General features: G+C 38.1%; 2 protein-coding genes across 3 annotated transcripts in view; both read left to right on the forward strand.

Annotated features, from left to right (window-relative positions):
- The window catches only part of timm50 (translocase of inner mitochondrial membrane 50 homolog (S. cerevisiae)), a 38,601-nt gene extending 31,510 nt beyond the window's left edge, over positions 1 to 7,091 (forward strand). Inside the window, exons 9-11 of the mRNA XM_016273531.1 lie at positions 5,905 to 6,061; positions 6,150 to 6,256; positions 6,340 to 7,091. Of these exons, the coding sequence (XP_016129017.1) occupies positions 5,905 to 6,061; positions 6,150 to 6,256; positions 6,340 to 6,438 (363 nt within the window). The 3' untranslated portion in view covers positions 6,439 to 7,091. The remainder of the gene's footprint in view (positions 1 to 5,904; positions 6,062 to 6,149; positions 6,257 to 6,339) is intronic.
- Positions 7,092 to 11,836: 4,745 nt separating this feature from the next.
- Positions 11,837 to 16,440, forward strand: dlc (deltaC). 2 transcript variants are annotated; one of them, XM_016273532.1, is made up of 9 exons: positions 11,837 to 12,118; positions 12,211 to 12,444; positions 12,552 to 12,627; positions 12,724 to 12,981; positions 13,349 to 13,710; positions 13,800 to 14,016; positions 14,329 to 15,022; positions 15,129 to 15,243; positions 15,357 to 16,440. In XM_016273532.1, the coding sequence occupies exons 1-9, from the start codon at positions 12,068 to 12,070 to the stop codon at positions 15,360 to 15,362; spliced, it is 2,013 nt and encodes a 670-aa protein (XP_016129018.1). In that variant the 5' UTR covers positions 11,837 to 12,067; the 3' UTR covers positions 15,363 to 16,440. The 2 variants fall into 2 exon arrangements, with proteins under 2 accessions (XP_016129018.1, XP_016129019.1); XM_016273533.1 differs by having other exon boundaries at positions 12,570 to 12,627.
- Positions 16,441 to 19,027: the final 2,587 nt, after the last annotated feature.

The following is a 19,027-nucleotide window of genomic DNA, read 5'->3' on the forward strand; positions in this document are numbered from 1 at the left end:
CAGCTCTTCTTCTTCTTCGTCGTCTCGTCTCATGCGCTCACTCAACCAAGCGTTCTAACCACGACCTCGCCCCTCCCCACCCCCCCAACCATTCAAATTTCTGTAGGCGGGAATTCTTTGTAATGAAATTCTAATGAGCCGCTTTGTGATATCACAAAGCCCGGAAACCAAACGCTGTTTGCTGTAGTTCTTGAAATTTTATTTTTTAAAAACTAAATATCTACCTTTTGGAGTGGACTTTGAAATTTGTTACTTTTCTATGCTAATACTTTTCTATTAGGATCTTTTTTATGCCCAAACATACACACTACACACTGACTAAAATTACAAAAGTGAAAAAGCATAATAGGACCCCTTTAAGATATTGCATTTAAGCTTGCAGAACATGTTTGCTAATAGCCTAAAACAAGTTAAGTAAATTTACACAGTATTATAATGTATTACTTAGGGCTGGGTCCCGATTCGCAAGCTCTCGATTTGATTCGATTCTTGATTTGATTCTCAATTTTTTTATTACATTAAGTGAATATAGTTTTAATACAAATGCTATTGATATTTCTAAAAAATAAACTGTAAACATCAGTTTACAAATGGCGAATTATTAAAAAGAAATTAAGAGCCACAGGCCTGTATTTTAAACCTATTCTTTTTTCTTTTTTTATAGGGTATAGGGTCTTTTTTTTTTTTTTACAATAATAGGGCCCTATAAAATGTTTTTCTTAATATTTCTGGTAATCAGATGAAGGCTTACATTTCCTCCGTTATTCAAAAAGCAGCTACAGAAAACGAGCAAAGAACATTTACATTACCAAAGAACGTTGACTTTCTAGCGCGAGTATATGCACTTTAAAAAACACTCCCATTATAATCAGTGAAGCTGTCTACACTGTATGATGAATAAATCTCTTATTCTCTTATTCCACGTACATCTGCACTTTGTTGTGTGCTTAGTTTCCCAAGATAGCCTTTCTGTGAACCGTTTGGTACAGAGGTACAGATAGTAGATGCTGCTGCTCCCCACCCCAACAGAGAAAGGGGGCGGGACGGACTTTGATTGGCGGGTGCATAGCGTGGCACGTGCGTATAGTTAGCGGCACGCTTCCTCCGTCTCGTGCTTCAATGTTTTACCTGGGGAATTGGAGAGACTCGGCAACATGACACTCTTACGCCCAGCTGCGTTACACGGCTCTGGTCACACTCATACACACTAGCTACATAAACGTACTAATTACCTTTAGATTTCACATTTTGAATGCGATTTAGATGTAGCTATAATCCATAAAAATCTCATTATTTATACATGCACGCTTATACACTCAATAACAAATACAGTGAAACACACACTCTCGCTCCCGGTGGGGTTCAGGGCGTCCCTCATTGGGTGGCAGATGCGGGTAATTTATTGTAAATGCTACGGAGTGTGCCGCCGTCAAGAGGGCTTACCTTTCGAGGGCCCCTCCATCTCTCTTGCACACGCAACTTTTTTTCAGTCCCTCAGGGGGGATGCTGATGACCTCAGTGATAGAGAGAGTGTAGCGTCCCTGTCCATCTGCTCTGTAGGACCACCACTGAGACAGCTGGCCCGGAGAGAGTGTGTGTTTGTGTGTGAGCGAGCGGGTGAGCACCAGGGCCAATGGGCTGGTGTTAAGTCTTTGCACCCCTCCACAAATGCATTGGTGTAAATATGGTTCGCATCTGCTCTTCTTCTTGGTTTTCTCTGACGCACTAACTCTGCAACAGCTCTTCTTCTTCTTCGTCGTCTCGTCTCATGCGCTCACTCAACCAAGCGTTCTAACCACGACCTCGCCCCTCCCCACCCCCCCAACCATTCAAATTTCTGTAGGCGGGAATTCTTTGTAATGAAATTCTAATGAGCCGCTTTGTGATATCACAAAGCCCGGAAACCAAACGCTGTTTGCTGTAGTTCTTGAAATTTTATTTTTTAAAAACTAAATATCTACCTTTTGGAGTGGACTTTGAAATTTGTTACTTTTCTATGCTAATACTTTTCTATTAGGATCTTTTTTATGCCCAAACATACACACTACACACTGACTAAAATTACAAAAGTGAAAAAGCATAATAGGACCCCTTTAAGATATTGCATTTAAGCTTGCAGAACATGTTTGCTAATAGCCTAAAACAAGTTAAGTAAATTTACACAGTATTATAATGTATTACTTAGGGCTGGGTCCCGATTCGCAAGCTCTCGATTTGATTCGATTCTTGATTTGATTCTCAATTTTTTTATTACATTAAGTGAATATAGTTTTAATACAAATGCTATTGATATTTCTAAAAAATAAACTGTAAACATCAGTTTACAAATGGCGAATTATTAAAAAGAAATTAAGAGCCACAGGCCTGTATTTTAAACCTATTCTTTTTTCTTTTTTTATAGGGTATAGGGTCTTTTTTTTTTTTTTACAATAATAGGGCCCTATAAAATGTTTTTCTTAATATTTCTGGTAATCAGATGAAGGCTTACATTTCCTCCGTTATTCAAAAAGCAGCTACAGAAAACGAGCAAAGAACATTTACATTACCAAAGAACGTTGACTTTCTAGCGCGAGTATATGCACTTTAAAAAACACTCCCATTATAATCAGTGAAGCTGTCTACACTGTATGATGAATAAATCTCTTATTCTTACATTGCACGTACATCTGCACTTTGTTGTGTGCTTAGTTTCCCAAGATAGCCTTTCTGTGAACCGTTTGGTACAGATATGACACCAGTAGATGCTGCTGCTCCCCACCCCAACAGAGAAAGGGGGCGGGACGGACTTTGATTGGCGGGTGCATAGCGTGGCACGTGCGTATAGTTAGCGGCACGCTTCCTCCGTCTCGTGCTTCAATGTTTTACCTGGGGAATTGGAGAGACTCGGCAACATGACACTCTTACGCCCAGCTGCGTTACACGGCTCTGGTCACACTCATACACACTAGCTACATAAACGTACTAATTACCTTTAGATTTCACATTTTGAATGCGATTTAGATGTAGCTATAATCCATAAAAATCTCATTATTTATACATGCACGCTTATACACTCAATAACAAATACAGTGAAACACACACTCTCGCTCCCGGTGGGGTTCAGGGCGTCCCTCATTGGGTGGCAGATGCGGGTAATTTATTGTAAATGCTACGGAGTGTGCCGCCGTCAAGAGGGCTTACCTTTCGAGGGCCCCTCCATCTCTCTTGCACACGCAACTTTTTTTCAGTCCCTCAGGGGGGATGCTGATGACCTCAGTGATAGAGAGAGTGTAGCGTCCCTGTCCATCTGCTCTGTAGGACCACCACTGAGACAGCTGGCCCGGAGAGAGTGTGTGTTTGTGTGTGAGCGAGCGGGTGAGCACCAGGGCCAATGGGCTGGTGTTAAGTCTTTGCACCCCTCCACAAATGCATTGGTGTAAATATGGTTCGCATCAGTGTCACACAAACGTTCAGGGGTGAGAAAGGTCACATTTAACCTCAATTTGTATGTATAGCTGGGATAAGTAGACTGCAGCTAGTTTACTAGATGGCAGGGCTCTTGAAGCAATAGTCCACAAGAGGCAGAGCGTTACAATGATTTTACCACAGGTAAGGGGTGTTTTGGGAATTTAACCATAGTAAAATCACTGTACCACACTATGTGTGGCTTTTATCACATTGCTGTTGCTCATTAAAAAAAAAAAAAAAAAAAGCTGCACTGTTAAATATCTATACAGATACATAAGTCTAAAAATGTAAAGTAAAATGTAAATGAAAAAATAAAGTTATATATAATATGATTATATAGAATGTAAATATATTAAATAATTTAATTTGTATAACTTCATATTTCTATTTATATTCTTAATTTCATTTTTTACATATTTATTTAAATTTTTATATTCTTAAAGGGTTAGTTCACCCAAAAATGAAAATTCTGTCATTAATTACTCACCCTGATGTCGTTCTAAACCCGTAAGACCTTCGTTCATCTTCGGAACACAAATGAAGATATTTTTTATTAATTCTGAGAGCTCTCTGACCCTCCCATAGACAGCAGTGTAGTTACCACGATCAAGGTCCAGAAAGGTAGCAAGGATATGTGTAAAATTATCCATGTGACATCAGGGGTTCAACCGCAATTTTACGAAGCTATGAGAATACTTTTTGTACGCAAAGAAAACAGAAATAACGACTTTATTCAACAATTCGTCTCCTTCGCGTCTCCCTAGCGCCATTTTGGAGAGTATCCTCTGAACGTAAACAGACTGACCTTAATCGTGGTAATTACATTGCTGTCTGTGGAGGGTCAGAGAGCTCTCAGATTTCATCAAAAATATCTTAATTTGTGTTCTGAAGATGAACGAAGGTCTTACCCGTTTGGAACGACACGAGGATGAGTAATTAATGACAGAATTTTCATTTTTGGGTGAACTAGCCCTTTAATTTTATTTTTTACATATTTCTTTCTATTTTTATATTCTTAATTTTATTTTTTTTATATATATATATATATATATATTAAATCGTTAAAATTTTAGCAACAGAAATAAGCAATATTTCAAGTGCAATATCTTTATAGCATGTTTTGATGAACTGTGATGGTTTTAACTCCTCCCTTCTTTTAGGTTAATTTTTGAGAAAAGATTTTAGTGAGACCATATATATTATCAAAGAAACTTTAATAAAATTAGTTTTCATTTGTTATTTATATATAGTTTATGTATGTACCTTTTTTCTTTGTTTTTGTACATTATTTTTGTTATCACATGAGAAAAGCTGTGGTAGCTGACATGGCGCTAAATTATAAACAAACAATATAAATATATTCATATATTTAATCAATTATATATTTATATTTAGATATTTAATACATTAAAAAATCAAGTGTATAATTGTATTTAATTATACTAATATAAAATCATTAACTTGTTAAACATATTAAACAATTGAATTTGTCTAATTTGCTCTTTTATTGCAATATTTATTTATTTTTGCTTGAGGTTTAAAGGTTTAAATCTAGGTTTGTTTTTACATCTTAAACATCTTTTAAAACTTTTTTTCTAATTCCTTTTTTATATATATATATATATATATATATATAACCAAAATAACCTTGTTGGTAAATATGGTGCATAGGATGAGTAATTAATGACAGAATTTTCATTTTTGGGTGAACTAGCCCTTTAATTTTATTTTTTACATATTTCTTTCTATTTTTATATTCTTAATTTTATTTTTTTTATATATATATATATATATATATTAAATCGTTAAAATTTTAGCAACAGAAATAAGCAATATTTCAAGTGCAATATCTTTATAGCATGTTTTGATGAACTGTGATGGTTTTAACTCCTCCCTTCTTTTAGGTTAATTTTTGAGAAAAGATTTTAGTGAGACCATATATATTATCAAAGAAACTTTAATAAAATTAGTTTTCATTTGTTATTTATATATAGTTTATGTATGTACCTTTTTTCTTTGTTTTTGTACATTATTTTTGTTATCACATGAGAAAAGCTGTGGTAGCTGACATGGCGCTAAATTATAAACAAACAATATAAATATATTCATATATTTAATCAATTATATATTTATATTTAGATATTTAATACATTAAAAAATCAAGTGTATAATTGTATTTAATTATACTAATATAAAATCATTAACTTGTTAAACATATTAAACAATTGAATTTGTCTAATTTGCTCTTTTATTGCAATATTTATTTATTTTTGCTTGAGGTTTAAAGGTTTAAATCTAGGTTTGTTTTTACATCTTAAACATCTTTTAAAACTTTTTTTCTAATTCCTTTTTTATATATATATATATATATATATATAACCAAAATAACCTTGTTGGTAAATATGGTGCATATGCTTAAATGTTATTCACTAATGACACTAATTGTTTGTCCTGCAGGACGTGTCTTGTTTGAACAGAGACTCCTCTAAAGTCATTGTGGTGGACTGTAAGCGAGAGGCATTCGGTCTACAGCCTTTCAATGGCCTGGCGCTGCGCAAGTGGGATGGCAACTCCGAGGATCGCGCGCTCTATGACTTGGCTGCTTTCCTTAAAAGTGAGTATGCATGTGGGAGAGAAGAGTTCTGGGCAAATTGGAGTTGTTGGATTATTGTTCATTTGTACAAATAATTTGATCTCTATAGCTATAGCCATCAGCGGAGTGGAGGATGTACGTTCAGTACTAGAGAACTATGCCCATGAGGAAGACCCCATTGAAGCCTTCAAAAGAAGACAAGCGCAGCTTGCAGAGGTACTCATCACATCTCTTTTTGCCTGTCAGATGCCATATTTAGTGGTATTTAATAATACAACATAAATATTTCGCACATACAGGAAGAAGAACAGAGACTTTCGGAGCTTGCGCAACAGAAGAAACAGGGATTTTCTTTAGGTACCATCGCAGGTCGTTTCTGGTCCCGGAAGCAGCAGTGAGGACTCGTCCTGCTCACACCCACCTGATACGGTCCCACCTGGACTGTGACCAGCCATTGAGATGAGGGTCATAGTCAAACAGGTGGACAGTGTATGGGAGGGAGGGAAGAACGGGAGCAGAAGGGCATGTGTGGAAAAAACATCTGAAGAGATGCTACCTTCCAAAAGACGTTCCATTCCTGTGGAAAATAGCACTTCCTGGACAGCAGACGCACAGATATGGTGCCCTAATGTATGATCTCACTGAATAGAAATTGTTTCAGAGTGGTTGGACTAGTTTCTATCCACTTCTTGTCTCCCTTATCTCTGCAAGAGCAAAGAACTTCCATGTGAACTGAAAAACTGATGCTGTTTCCATCAAGTAGATTCTATTTCAAACCCATAACTGATGCTGTAGGCAATAGCCTGATATTAGACTTTTTGAAAATGTCTGCTCAGCACATGATTCGAAACCTTGGATTTGTGTTTGTGCTGTCATGGTGATACTGTTGCAGTGTGTTGAGGAGAACCTCTCAAATAAAGAGCTCAATCTGGTGCTATTTCTCATGACAGAAATGGCCCATCATGTCTGAGGATGTACTTGTGGAATGTTCTTTGTATTGCCTTTGTTGTGAAACACCCAGAATATCTCCAATAAACAGACCATAACATAATGTGTGTGCAATGTTTTGCTATGGATTTTTTTTTCTGTTTAAAGGTCTCATCCAGAGCAAATCAGCTTGAACTATGATGCTTTAAATTATGAACTTGTACCGTAGTTTATTAATAATCATAATTTGTTATATGACAGATAGTTTTATAAGGTGTTTTTTGAGAAGAAACTGTAGATTAAGTGCAACACTGTTAAGGAAGCCTGTTTCACAATTCTGAGGAATAAAATTATTATTATGAGTGAAACTAAACAATTCTGTGTTTACATCTTGCAATTCTTGCAGCTGTTTATATTTCACAATTCAGACTTTTATTTAGAATTCTGAGTTGATATTTTGCAATTCTCAGAACTGTGTTTGTTAACTTGATTTATTTTTTAATATAATGCATTTTTAGTTTTAACTATTAATCATTAATATCTTTTTGTTTTGTTTTGTTTTGTTACCAGTGCGCACTTTCGGCCCAGTTTTTTAAATAGAAATATAATAATTATAGAGAAATGAATGTGAATGATTTAATGTTAGTGATTTTATGGAGTGGATGCAGCACTTATTTCGGTAAACAATGTTGAAATGAGACAAATATTGTAATTTTCTGCCATTTTTCTTTAATGTTCTGTGGAAAGGGTTTTGATATAAAAATGTCATTCAGTTCTGGCTTTAGCTAAAATATTTCACATTTCTTTAATAATATAACCAGAATTAAAATGATTAAATGGTTGAATTTAACTCATGATATTTATAGTGTGTCATTTGTTCCAAAAAATATTAGATGGGCGGCTATAAATCTGAAATCACTGCATACTCTACCAATATCAACTATTAACTAAAACGTTCAAATCTATTTAGACTGTTTGTGTTCCTCCGTTTGTCTCGAGTGAATTAGAATCCAGTACTAAATCCATTTATCTATTTCATTAACTTCAACCCTCTAACTCGATCTTTGTGCACTTCAAATAACACCCATATCAACATAATGCGGATAACCTCTGACCGAGCCGATGCAGCAGCACGCTTCAGAACACACGATTTGAGGCAATTGAGAGACAGAATGCGAGGTGTTCAACTTTTGTCAATGTCACACCTTTGCGTTTGACAGAAGACACGTGCCATTATGGCCTCACTGTTACCTCTGTCTGGCATTTGCAAAACCACACTATGTTTTGCTTAGGGATACGAGACCAACAGAGTCGGAGAGTCCAACAATTGTTCCTAACCACTGAGAAAACATTCCATATTTAACATTCTATCTATATAAAATAGCCTAATTACAATGAATATTTTTAACTAAACGTTGTCATATCAACAACCAACAACAAAGCCTGACGAGCCTTAAATACATCATTTAGATTAGGATATACCTTTAGTAAATAACAATTCCTGCCGATTTAAGTGTTTTTGATTCAAAAAAAAGAACCGGTTCGTAAGAGTCAGGAGCCACGCTGTATGTCTATGATTCATTTAAAAGAACCGACTCTTAAGAGTCATTCGCTCGGGAGTTGAACTATCGCACTATAGTAGCCTATACTGATCACACTGTATGTGTTTGATTCACTAAAAAGAACCAGCTCATAAGAGTAATTCGTTCGCGAATCTGAGTACCTAATTCAGTAATATTAGTCTGCGGTGTTGCGTACTGTAGGCAGTCCAATGCTAATAGAACTGTAAATCATAAAAATCCTTCGGTTCATGCACTTTAAACGGACCTGTCCCGAATAAATCTAGGTTCCTAGTTATGATGGGGAAAAACGCTCTCAACTTTAGCACATATGTACAAAGTTTTCGCTGACCTGTTAAATGAATTCGTCAGTGCCACAGTTTAACCCCACCAGACTGTTTCCCAAAGGTGTGAACAAATGACATGCGAATAAAGTGACGCCTTCGAGCCCCGCGCACGTGCAGGGATCCTGGGAACCGGTCTGCGTCGAGCACCGCGTGTCGCGCTTCACACCTTGGCAGAGGAGCACCAATTCACATTTATGGATGCGCCTTCTGCCACTGGCTAACACCTCACCATAACTGTCGCCATGTGTCATTTCACCCCCATGTGCCAATTCTCCTCCTCCCCCCAGAATTCACTAGCACCCAGTCACAGACACGCTTTATCCCAGCCAAAGCGACGGCTCTTACACCGTTTGGATGTGAGACACGTGGATGAGAAAGTGTTAGCACTGGCACACAAAGCAAAACATCTAGTGCTTAATTTTGTAAGCCGCAAAACCAGGCGATGAAACCATTACCGTGGTGACTTTATTACACTTATTAATGTCCCTGGGGGAAAGGGGGTTCGTGTAAGTTTGCTCTACCTATATCAGGAAACATCAGAGATGCACCATGCGCGTCTTCGATTGAGCCAGATGGCTATTGATTTTGTGACTTTTCCCCGCTTTCCCCTCATCACTCTCTCTTTGTCGAATGAACATAATGAGCACACGACACCTATTTTGCTGAACATGTACCCCATATAGCGCGCATCAATACGAGCGTGGCCAGGCCACGCTTCACGGGACAGGCAGGTCAAAAAAAGAATCAAATTGTAGTAGTTTTATATATGCTATGATATTTGATTAGGCCGTAGATGACTTGTAGTTCAACACAATTATACTCTTTCCAGCAATAAACAAACATTTACATGGTTTACATAAAATGTTACATAAACATTAACAAGTAACATTTTAATATGTTAAGCCTATATTCTTCTTTACATTTAACAAATAAATACGTATCCGAAATACTAAAATTATTTTTTATTAGTAAGAAAGTTTAAATCGTCTTATAATTAATGGAGAAAGGAGCATATTAAATATTATCCACTTGTTAACATTTTATTTATTTATGATTTTTTTTTGTAGGCCTATATTAGAGTTTATGTAACATTTTATGTTATTTAGTTGACATTTATTGCTGGAAAGTCTGTACAGTTTAAACAAAATGAAGAGATTTTTAAAAATGTTCAAAAATCATGTTTTTGTCCTGCATTCCTATTAATATAAATCAATCTGCAGTTGGGTTGTTTTGATTAATTAATAATAATTTAAAAATACAGCTAACTAACAATAAAACACAATAAAACCTTAACGCATTAAAACAACATGTTAATTTTAGAAAATTAATAAAAACGTTGTTATCTGTTTTGTTTTGTTTTTTGCAAATAAACTCTTCAAATATACAAATATAACTCAAATAGGTTGGTATATTAACAAATGACATATTATCCATTATATTGTTGCATTAAACCACATAACCGCTGTATGCCAGTGTGTCATTCAACCAAACTCCATGATTTGTTTATTTGCTGGGACAGTTTTCTTGTTTACACAGATAATAACTCTCGTTTATTCATCCTTGTGTTCATCAGAAGCCAAGAAACCAGACTGTCTTAATAATTGTCCGACAATAAATTAACAATAGCAGCCCTTCTTAACCCCCCTAATCATATGGTGCCGTCCAGTGGGCAAAGCGTGCCTGGAGTAAAGATGGGGCCAGCGGAGGCACGCGCTGCTCTCATTAGAATCACAATAGAAACTCACTAAAGCACGAGCAACAGTTTGCTGCGCATTGTTCGCGCGTGTCTCCTCTGTTTACCCTTAACATGGCCCGGTAGTGCGACAGAAGCTGTCTTTCTTAAATGAACTCACAATTGGAATAGGCTACCTGCAATTCTTAGTTTTGAGTTTCTGCTCGCATACTTCAACACCTGCTGCTGCGTGCTCTAATTTAGCGCATTTTAATAAACCTTAAAGTTATACTAGAAATTGATTATTTTAATTATAATAAACAAATCAGTAAATAAGAAAACATCCTATTCTGCATATTTTCGTATCCTGGTGACAAGGTGATGTGTGTGGCCTACATATAGGCCTACTACAGGCTATGCTATATGAAGAAAGCGAAGCGCAAACACAGTGCGCAGGTTGGATTATCATACAGCTGTAGCGAGAGCCCCCTCCTATTGCACCTACACACACTCTTACTCCAGAAAGCAATTATCTGCGATCTTAAATGCCCTGAGCAACCCCCCACCATTTCAGCCTCTTTACCAAAGACCCACAATACAAACCCAAGATAACAAAAGAGCCCTCCGGATCTTTCCAGGGCACAATAAAGCGCTTGCCGGTTTAACGACTCACACGCGTCAGAACAATTACAGATTTTAGGGCTGAATTAAAGGGGATGTGCGAATCCCCTCCACCCAAGAACACCCCCTTTCCGCGATCGGTGACGAAAACAAACTTTTTTCCAAAAATGCGTGGCACGTGACATCGTAGCCTACGTAGTTTTAAAGAATAAGATAATTAGTACAAATTGACATAAAAAGGAGAAAAACGCACATCCTCAAATATATGACCAGAGGCACAGGTTTAATTAGGCCCCAGATATATTTAGAAAAAAGTTCAGAATTGATTCCTATAAAGTTCAGGAACACGACGCGGAGCAATGTCCGATAAATTGTGATTTGGCTTTTGAATTCACTTAGTAAATGTTATATAATATGATAAGAGTGTTAATATTTAACTATTGTCAGGTTGTTGTCAAGATTAGTCCACTTTTGTTAAGTTTCCAAATGCAGTTTATGTTGTACTCTAATATCTCTTTGACTATAAAATGAACTTTAAGCGTCATGATGTTCAGGGGATCATATAGGCGAAATCCATCAAAGCACATTTATGAGCTGCGCATAAGCCACGCCTACTCTTGGCTGTATATTTAAAAGCACACACGCAGTAGTCCACACTCCATGAAACTAACTGACGGGTCCAAAGTCCCTTGGAGCTAGATATCTGTTTCTCTTTGCTTTGTAAGCTCCTACATAGATAACATTAAATTTTTGTTTAAATAGTTAAGTCATTTTGCTTTGAATTCCGATATTTTTAACTACTTTTTTAGTTTTTTCTTAAATCGTGGATACCACCACAAACATTCATATCGGACTACTCTCTCAGTCTGCTATCGTTCAGTAGCAGACAAGAAGATCCAAAATGGCTCGTGCTTTATTAACGTGTTTTTTAATTTTGTTACCAGCGCGTCTTGTGAGTATTTCCCACTTATTTGAATGTAAGCCGCTCCTTTGGCAAGTGCTTTCACCGCGTGCTAATAGGAGTCCTGTTTTATATTTCCATAGGCGGAATCATCCGGTGTGTTTGAGTTGAAAGTGCACTCTTTTACAAGCACAAAAAGTGTGTGTAAACGGTCCAGCGACTGCCAGATCTTTTTCCGTGTTTGCCTGAAGCACTCACAAGACATCATATTACCAGAGCCGCCGTGCACTTACGGCACTGGAATGACAGGAATATTCAGCGCAGACTCCATCTCCAGCAGTGCGCATATCCGCGTGCCTTTTAATTTCAAGTGGCCGGTGAGTAGGCTAGCTTAAAAAGCCATAGCCTACTATTCATTATCAGTTCATATTTATGTCGCCTATACATGCACGCATGTCTAATGCATGTAAGTAATATTGAACAGGGTGTTCTGGCTTTACAGGGAATCGTCTCGTTGATAATAGAAGCCTGGAACGCAGAGTCCTCTGACCAGTCAACAGGTATGCGCTCAACTTTTGCCTCACCTGCGTACTTTTAATACAACAAGTATCTGTTACCTCCAGATCAATGTTAACACACAGTTTGTTTTATTTCAGAGAACATCAACAACATGATCAGCCGTTTGGCTACCAAAAGAAGACTCGGCATCGGCGAGGACTGGTCCCAGGACGTGCATCTTGGAGAGCAAAGCCAACTGCGCTTTTCTTATCGCGTTGTGTGCGATGAATTCTACCATGGCGAGGAATGCTCGGATTTCTGCCGCCCACGGAACGATGCGTTTGGCCACTTCAACTGTGACGCCGCTGGCAACAGAATTTGCCTGCTTGGATGGAAAGGCGACTATTGCGCGCAACGTAAGTGTTGCTTAGTGTTGTAGCCTACGTAATAATTTGCGTGTAGATAAACGAACATTTGCAAGGAAAATAAATAAATAAGGCGGGCAAGTTCAACGGCTTCTTGCCGCCACATAAAACGTCTAAGTTGCTTTTGTTCACTGTAACAATAGACGCAAAGAGCATGATTTAACAAGGACATGCGCTGAAACCTAATATGCTCTGCCTTCCGTGAAAAAGACGGCATGTGTTTCTTTTGTGCGAGTCCCAGCTGCTTAGTTTAGTACTTAACAAATACTTGATGTGCCTGAGCCTCCAGAAGGGGGGTTGTTTTATGATGCCCAGCCATTCTAATGTCCCCCTTTCTCTCCCTCTCCTTTTTAAATAGCCATCTGCTCGTCTGGCTGTAGCGAGGAGCACGGTTATTGTGAGGCCCCCGGTGAGTGCAAGTGCCGCCTCGGGTGGCAGGGCCCCCTCTGCGACGAGTGCCAGAGATACCCGGGGTGCCTGCATGGCACCTGCAACCAGCCCTTTCAGTGCACTTGCAAGGAAGGCTGGGGAGGCCTGTTCTGCAACGAGGATCTGAACTTCTGCACCAATCACAAGCCCTGCATGAACGACGCCACCTGTACCAACACCGGTCAGGGTAGCTACACCTGCATCTGCAAGCCCGGCTTCAGCGGCAAAACCTGCGAGATCGAGACCAATGAGTGCGACAGCAACCCATGCAAGAATGGAGGCAGTTGCAACGTAAGCAAGCGGTTGCGACACTATGCTCGAGTCTTGTCCTTGGAGGAGCTCGAACGTTAATGCTAATGGCTTTTGCTTTTTCTTCTCAGGATCTGGTGAATGATTACACCTGCACGTGCCCTCAAGGCTTCTACGGGAAGAACTGCGAGGTCAGCGCTATGACCTGCGCTGACGGACCCTGCTTCAATGGAGGAACCTGTGTGGAGAAGGGAACCGATGGATACTCCTGCCGCTGCCCTGCTGGTTACATGGGCTCTAACTGCGAGAAGAAAATCGACCGATGCAGCAGCGACCCCTGTGCTAATGGTAAGCATATTTTCCCCTTATCTTCAGTCCTAAATGCAAAACATTCCAAACATTCATCCGCCTCCAGCAAAATGCTGAACCTTCAGTTTTTTGTTTTGAGATGCATCCACTGTGCGTGACGTACTAATCATGCATGATAGAACAGACGCCAGTGAGGCTCTTACACTGATATGAATGGTGAGATAGAGCTGTCATAAAGCAATAGACTTGCTTTCCCAAGGGTTATGATTACTCGCTCTGGTTTACTCCCTCAGTTCCCTCAGCTTTAGGCTAATGCTTTAATATGGTTCCCTTGTGTTCCCTTTTTTAAAGGTGGCCAGTGTCTCGATTTAGGCAACAGACTGACATGCCGATGCCGTCCCGGCTTCTCAGGCTCACGTTGCGAAATCAACATTGACGACTGTGCAAACAACCCTTGCCAGAATGCTGGCACCTGCGTGGACGGCATCAACAGCTATACCTGCACATGCACACTTGGTTTCTCAGGCAAAAACTGCGCCATCCGCTCTGACGCCTGCAGCCTCATGCCTTGCGAGAATGGAGGGACCTGCTACACCCACTTCTCTGGGCCCGTCTGCCAGTGTCCACTAGGCTTCATGGGCACACGATGCGAGTATAAAGACAAGCCTCCTCTGGCCAGCCCTCCTATTCCAGCGGCCTTGGTGGTCTCATTCACTCTAGGCCTCATCACTCTTACTCTAGTGGTCTGCGCCGCCATTGTGGTCCTGAGACAGATGCGACAAGGCCACAAACCAACCTCCACCACCGTGCGCAATGACTTGGAGTCTGTCAACAACCGTGTTTCTTTGACCCCGACTTCAACTTTAGGCCGAGAGAAGGAGGCCTTGCTTATTCCTGGTGGTCCATTTAAGGTGTCCAATAAAGATGTGGCACTCAGATCCACCACTGTGGACACTCATTCCAGTGACAAATCAAATTACAAGCAAAAGATGGTGGACTACAATATGAGCATTGACGAAAAACCTACAAACAACAAACTAGATATGTAAGTTCTTGTTTTTGTCTTGCTTTCTTTTGGTCTTTGTTTCTGGTCTATTATTTGCTTGACATAAATGTGCAAAACTAACGTTAATGTGTTTTCTTCATTTTAGGAAAAACTCGGAATCTACATTACTGGTTCCACCACTGAACTATCCAAAAGAGGGAGTGTATCATCCTGTGTACATCATTCCTGAACACATAGAACAATGTGTATTTGCTACTGAGGTAAGCATCTTCAGACATATTTTTTAAAGTGCTTTCATTGTTATTTATCATGATTTCAGTGTGATGCTTTGAAAGGACATGCGTTAACACATTCTCTTTTCGTTCTTTCTCAGGTTTAACAGTATTCGTCAATCTGGAGCACCTCAATCACCAATGGGCCTGACCCTAAAATGTTTACAGTCTTAAAGGACAAAAGGAAGACGTGAAGAGAGTATATATATATTATATCTACATTTATTATTTATTTATTCATGCTGCTGAGTAAAAGGACTACTTCTTGATATGGACAATGATTTTGCGAAGACAAAGCAAGAGACTTGAAGACTTGAGGAACAACTTGCATTATTTGCACTATTTTCTTTTCCTTCTTTTTTTTTTTTTAAATGACCCAAAAATAATTCATATGTATTTCATCATATTTAAAATGTACATAAAGACCCAGAACTCTCTGGAAGAGCTGAGAAGACTCAAGGCTTGAAAAGGAAGCAAACAGGCATCCTGAAGTTCATCTCACTCTGTGAATCACATGAAGCCCAATCAATCAGCCTTATGGGTGGAGGAGGTGCAGCTGAAGGATCTGGAACTGTGACTATGGAGTAATTTTAAAATTTGTAAATTTTTGGGATATGGTTCGAAATGCTATTTATAAACGGATCTGTGATGAAAAGCAATCAAAGATATCGAAACAAGCTGTTTCGACTGAACAATGTGAACAACTGTCTTCGGAATCTACAGTTAAATATGACTTTTACTTAGTGCCTACAATGGATCTGACTATCAGTGATGTTCACTCAAACCAAACCCAATCTTAATTAAGTGCCTCATCTTTTAATATGTTATAGCTCAATGGAAAAGGTACTCCTTAGAAACAATGAAAGAAAAAAAAAACTTTTTTAACTCTGCTGGAGTATGTTTTTCGACAGAAAATGTTTGGGTTGACTTGGGTACAAATTGTTTAACCAGCAGTGCATGATGGATGCTGTTGTGTACAGCTTTCATCCTGTCAACATTGACTGCTGCTAAGCTATTTCCGACATTCCCAAGGCTCGAAAGTACCAGTTGGCTCAAACTGATAGCCTCATCATTGTCAAGATTTCCTGGTTTTGTGAACCTCTGCATTAGGGTCTTTTTCAAAAATGCAAGATCAAGATTCTTAACGGAGTAGAATTTTTTTCTTTCCTTTTTTGTACGTGGCATTTGTTTCTTTAATTTTTTTTAAACCATTTAAACCAAATAGATACTTTTATATTTTATACAGTCTTTCTTTATTTAACAATGCAATATTGTACAATATCCTGAGATATTCCTACTATTTAATTGGATTGTAAATAATGTGTATTTATGAAAGATAAATGTATATATGTTTATGTATTGTGTTTGTCACAAGGCCAGAAATATATATTTTTTCATACAATAAATCCTGAAATAATTTACTTTGTATCATGACTTCTTTTCTTTCATATGAAACTGCTGAGATAATACTAGGATGGATATATTCAGCTTTTAATGTTAAACAACTAGCTATAGAACTTGTGACACAAAGGTATATGAATCAATGTTTGATCACCATTAGAAAACTCAATTATCTAGACAGCTGTAGTGAACTATTGTCTAGTAAAATTCATAGAAAAGCTTTCCAGTATGCCCTTTACTACTCCACTATTAAGTAATTACTGTGTTTTTTGTTGTATAACTAGAATGGCTATAAGATATGCTTAGTATCTCTGATCAGAACAGTGAAGATGAAGCCAGAGAAAATTGTGAAGGGCTATTCATGGTCCTCAGACAGGATCACCTGCCATTCACCCCCACTCTTCCTCTTCCATTCAAAGAGAGAAGCCGAGGCTTGAAAAGGGGGAGGGAGGCCTCAGCCGCTTTTGCTCTCCCTGGGGAGTGTCGACATGTGGGCCCAGCCTGGCCTGACACCTGTCCTCACCACCAGCCTACAAACATTCGGATATGTCTCTGTACTGAGACCGACCATGAAGATTTTCTATTTGTCACCTTCAAACTCTCCAAAATACACACAATTATAAAAGCATCCTGAGGTTACAGTGAATACTGAATTTTCTAGAAAAGCAGAAATATTATGAGCATTTATGTACACTCTAAAAAATGCTGGGTTAACTATAACCCAGCGCTGGGTTATAGTTAGCCCAGCATTTTTTAGAGTGTAATTTTTCTATTTATGTAACATTCTATATTAAAAAAAATAATAATAATACTTTTATTCAGCAAAGAAACATTAAGTGTTTCAAAAGTGACAGACATTTATCATCTAAAAAAAAAAGTATTTAAAATAAAAGCAGTTTATTGCCGTTTTTTGAATTCATCTTGAGAAAAATCACAGTTTCCGTAAACATATTAAGCAGCACAACTGTTTTCAACACTGATAATAATAATACATGTTTCTTGAGCATCAAATCAGTATATTAGAATAATTTCTGAAGGATCACGTGACACTGAAGACTGGAGTAATGATGCTGAAAATTCAGCTTTGCCATCAAAGGAATAAATAAAACTTTCAAATATATTAAAAAGGAAAACAGATATTTTAAATTGTAATAATATTTCACAATATTACTGCTTTTACTGTATACTTAATCCAATAAATGCAGCCTTGATGAGCATAGGAGTCTTCTCTAAAATACATTAAATTAGAATTTTGATCAATTTAATGCATCTTTGTTAAAAAAAGTATTTAAAAAAACTAACGTTTGAATGGTAGTGTAAGTGATAAACATATAAATGCTGTCCTGTCTTTTCATATAATTTTGCTAGTTTTAAGAAGCATAGCTTTGTAGCCTTTTCCTGTAAATGACTGGTGTTAGCATTCACTTTTGTTTACAATAAGTCTGCTTGATTTTTTTAAACTGATAATAAAGTCTCCATCTGAAAGTATACACTCCTTCCATACTCATCATTCTCTCTCTCTCTGCTCGTCGGTCTTGCTTTCTCTTTGCAGGAGTCTTACAGTCTTTTCCCTGCAGTTTTCTGTGCCTCTCTGATAAGAAAGCACCTGCAGCTAAGCTAATTGGTCACAGTTACGTAAGCCGCACCAGGAACACAATATGTTTGCACGCTTTAGAGGTTCCTGCGTGAGGTCATAGAGGTGGAAATGTTGATTTTCCCTTATGGTTTATATCAAATTGAAAGAGAAAGAAAAGAGAAGGCCGATTAGATTTCAGGCAGCGATAAGGACCTTTAGATCGAACATCATTGTCAATGTTTAACTTTTAAAGGGATCGTTTCTGTTTTCTCTTTCAAGCTTTGTATGGTCAGGATGTGTGTCAGTGCTTGAACCCACACCCTGCTAATTTTATTTGTGATGGTGATAAGGCTGTATGTTTAACTGCTCTGGCATTCTTATGCCATGATGTACCAGAAGCGCACCACATTGACAATGTCCAACTTTGGTCACTTAACACTATTACGTTCTTATGAGCTTTTTGGATAGCAGTAGCAAATATGAACTGGCTATATGGCAGGCCAAAAAAGGACATATTTTAAGGAGTGGCCGCTAACCTGCTAACAAAAAAGCATGTTTGATAATAGAAAGACATCTTGTAGTATAAAGACAAGTTCACAACCAGGACTGACCTGGAAGAGAAGAAATCATTGAATTAAGTCGTTATTTTTGTTTTATTTGCGCACAAAAATATTCCTGTGGCTCGTGTCACATGGACTATTTTAACGATGTCCTTACTATTTTTCTGGGCCTTAATGTGGTAATTATATTGCTGTCTATGGAGCGTCAGAAAGCTCTCGGATTTCATCAAAAATA

The sequence above is a fragment of the Sinocyclocheilus grahami genome, unplaced genomic scaffold, assembly GCF_001515645.1.
Source record: "Sinocyclocheilus grahami isolate Dianchi unplaced genomic scaffold, SAMN03320097.WGS_v1.1 scaffold79.1, whole genome shotgun sequence".
Lineage (NCBI taxonomy): Eukaryota > Metazoa > Chordata > Actinopteri > Cypriniformes > Cyprinidae > Sinocyclocheilus > Sinocyclocheilus grahami.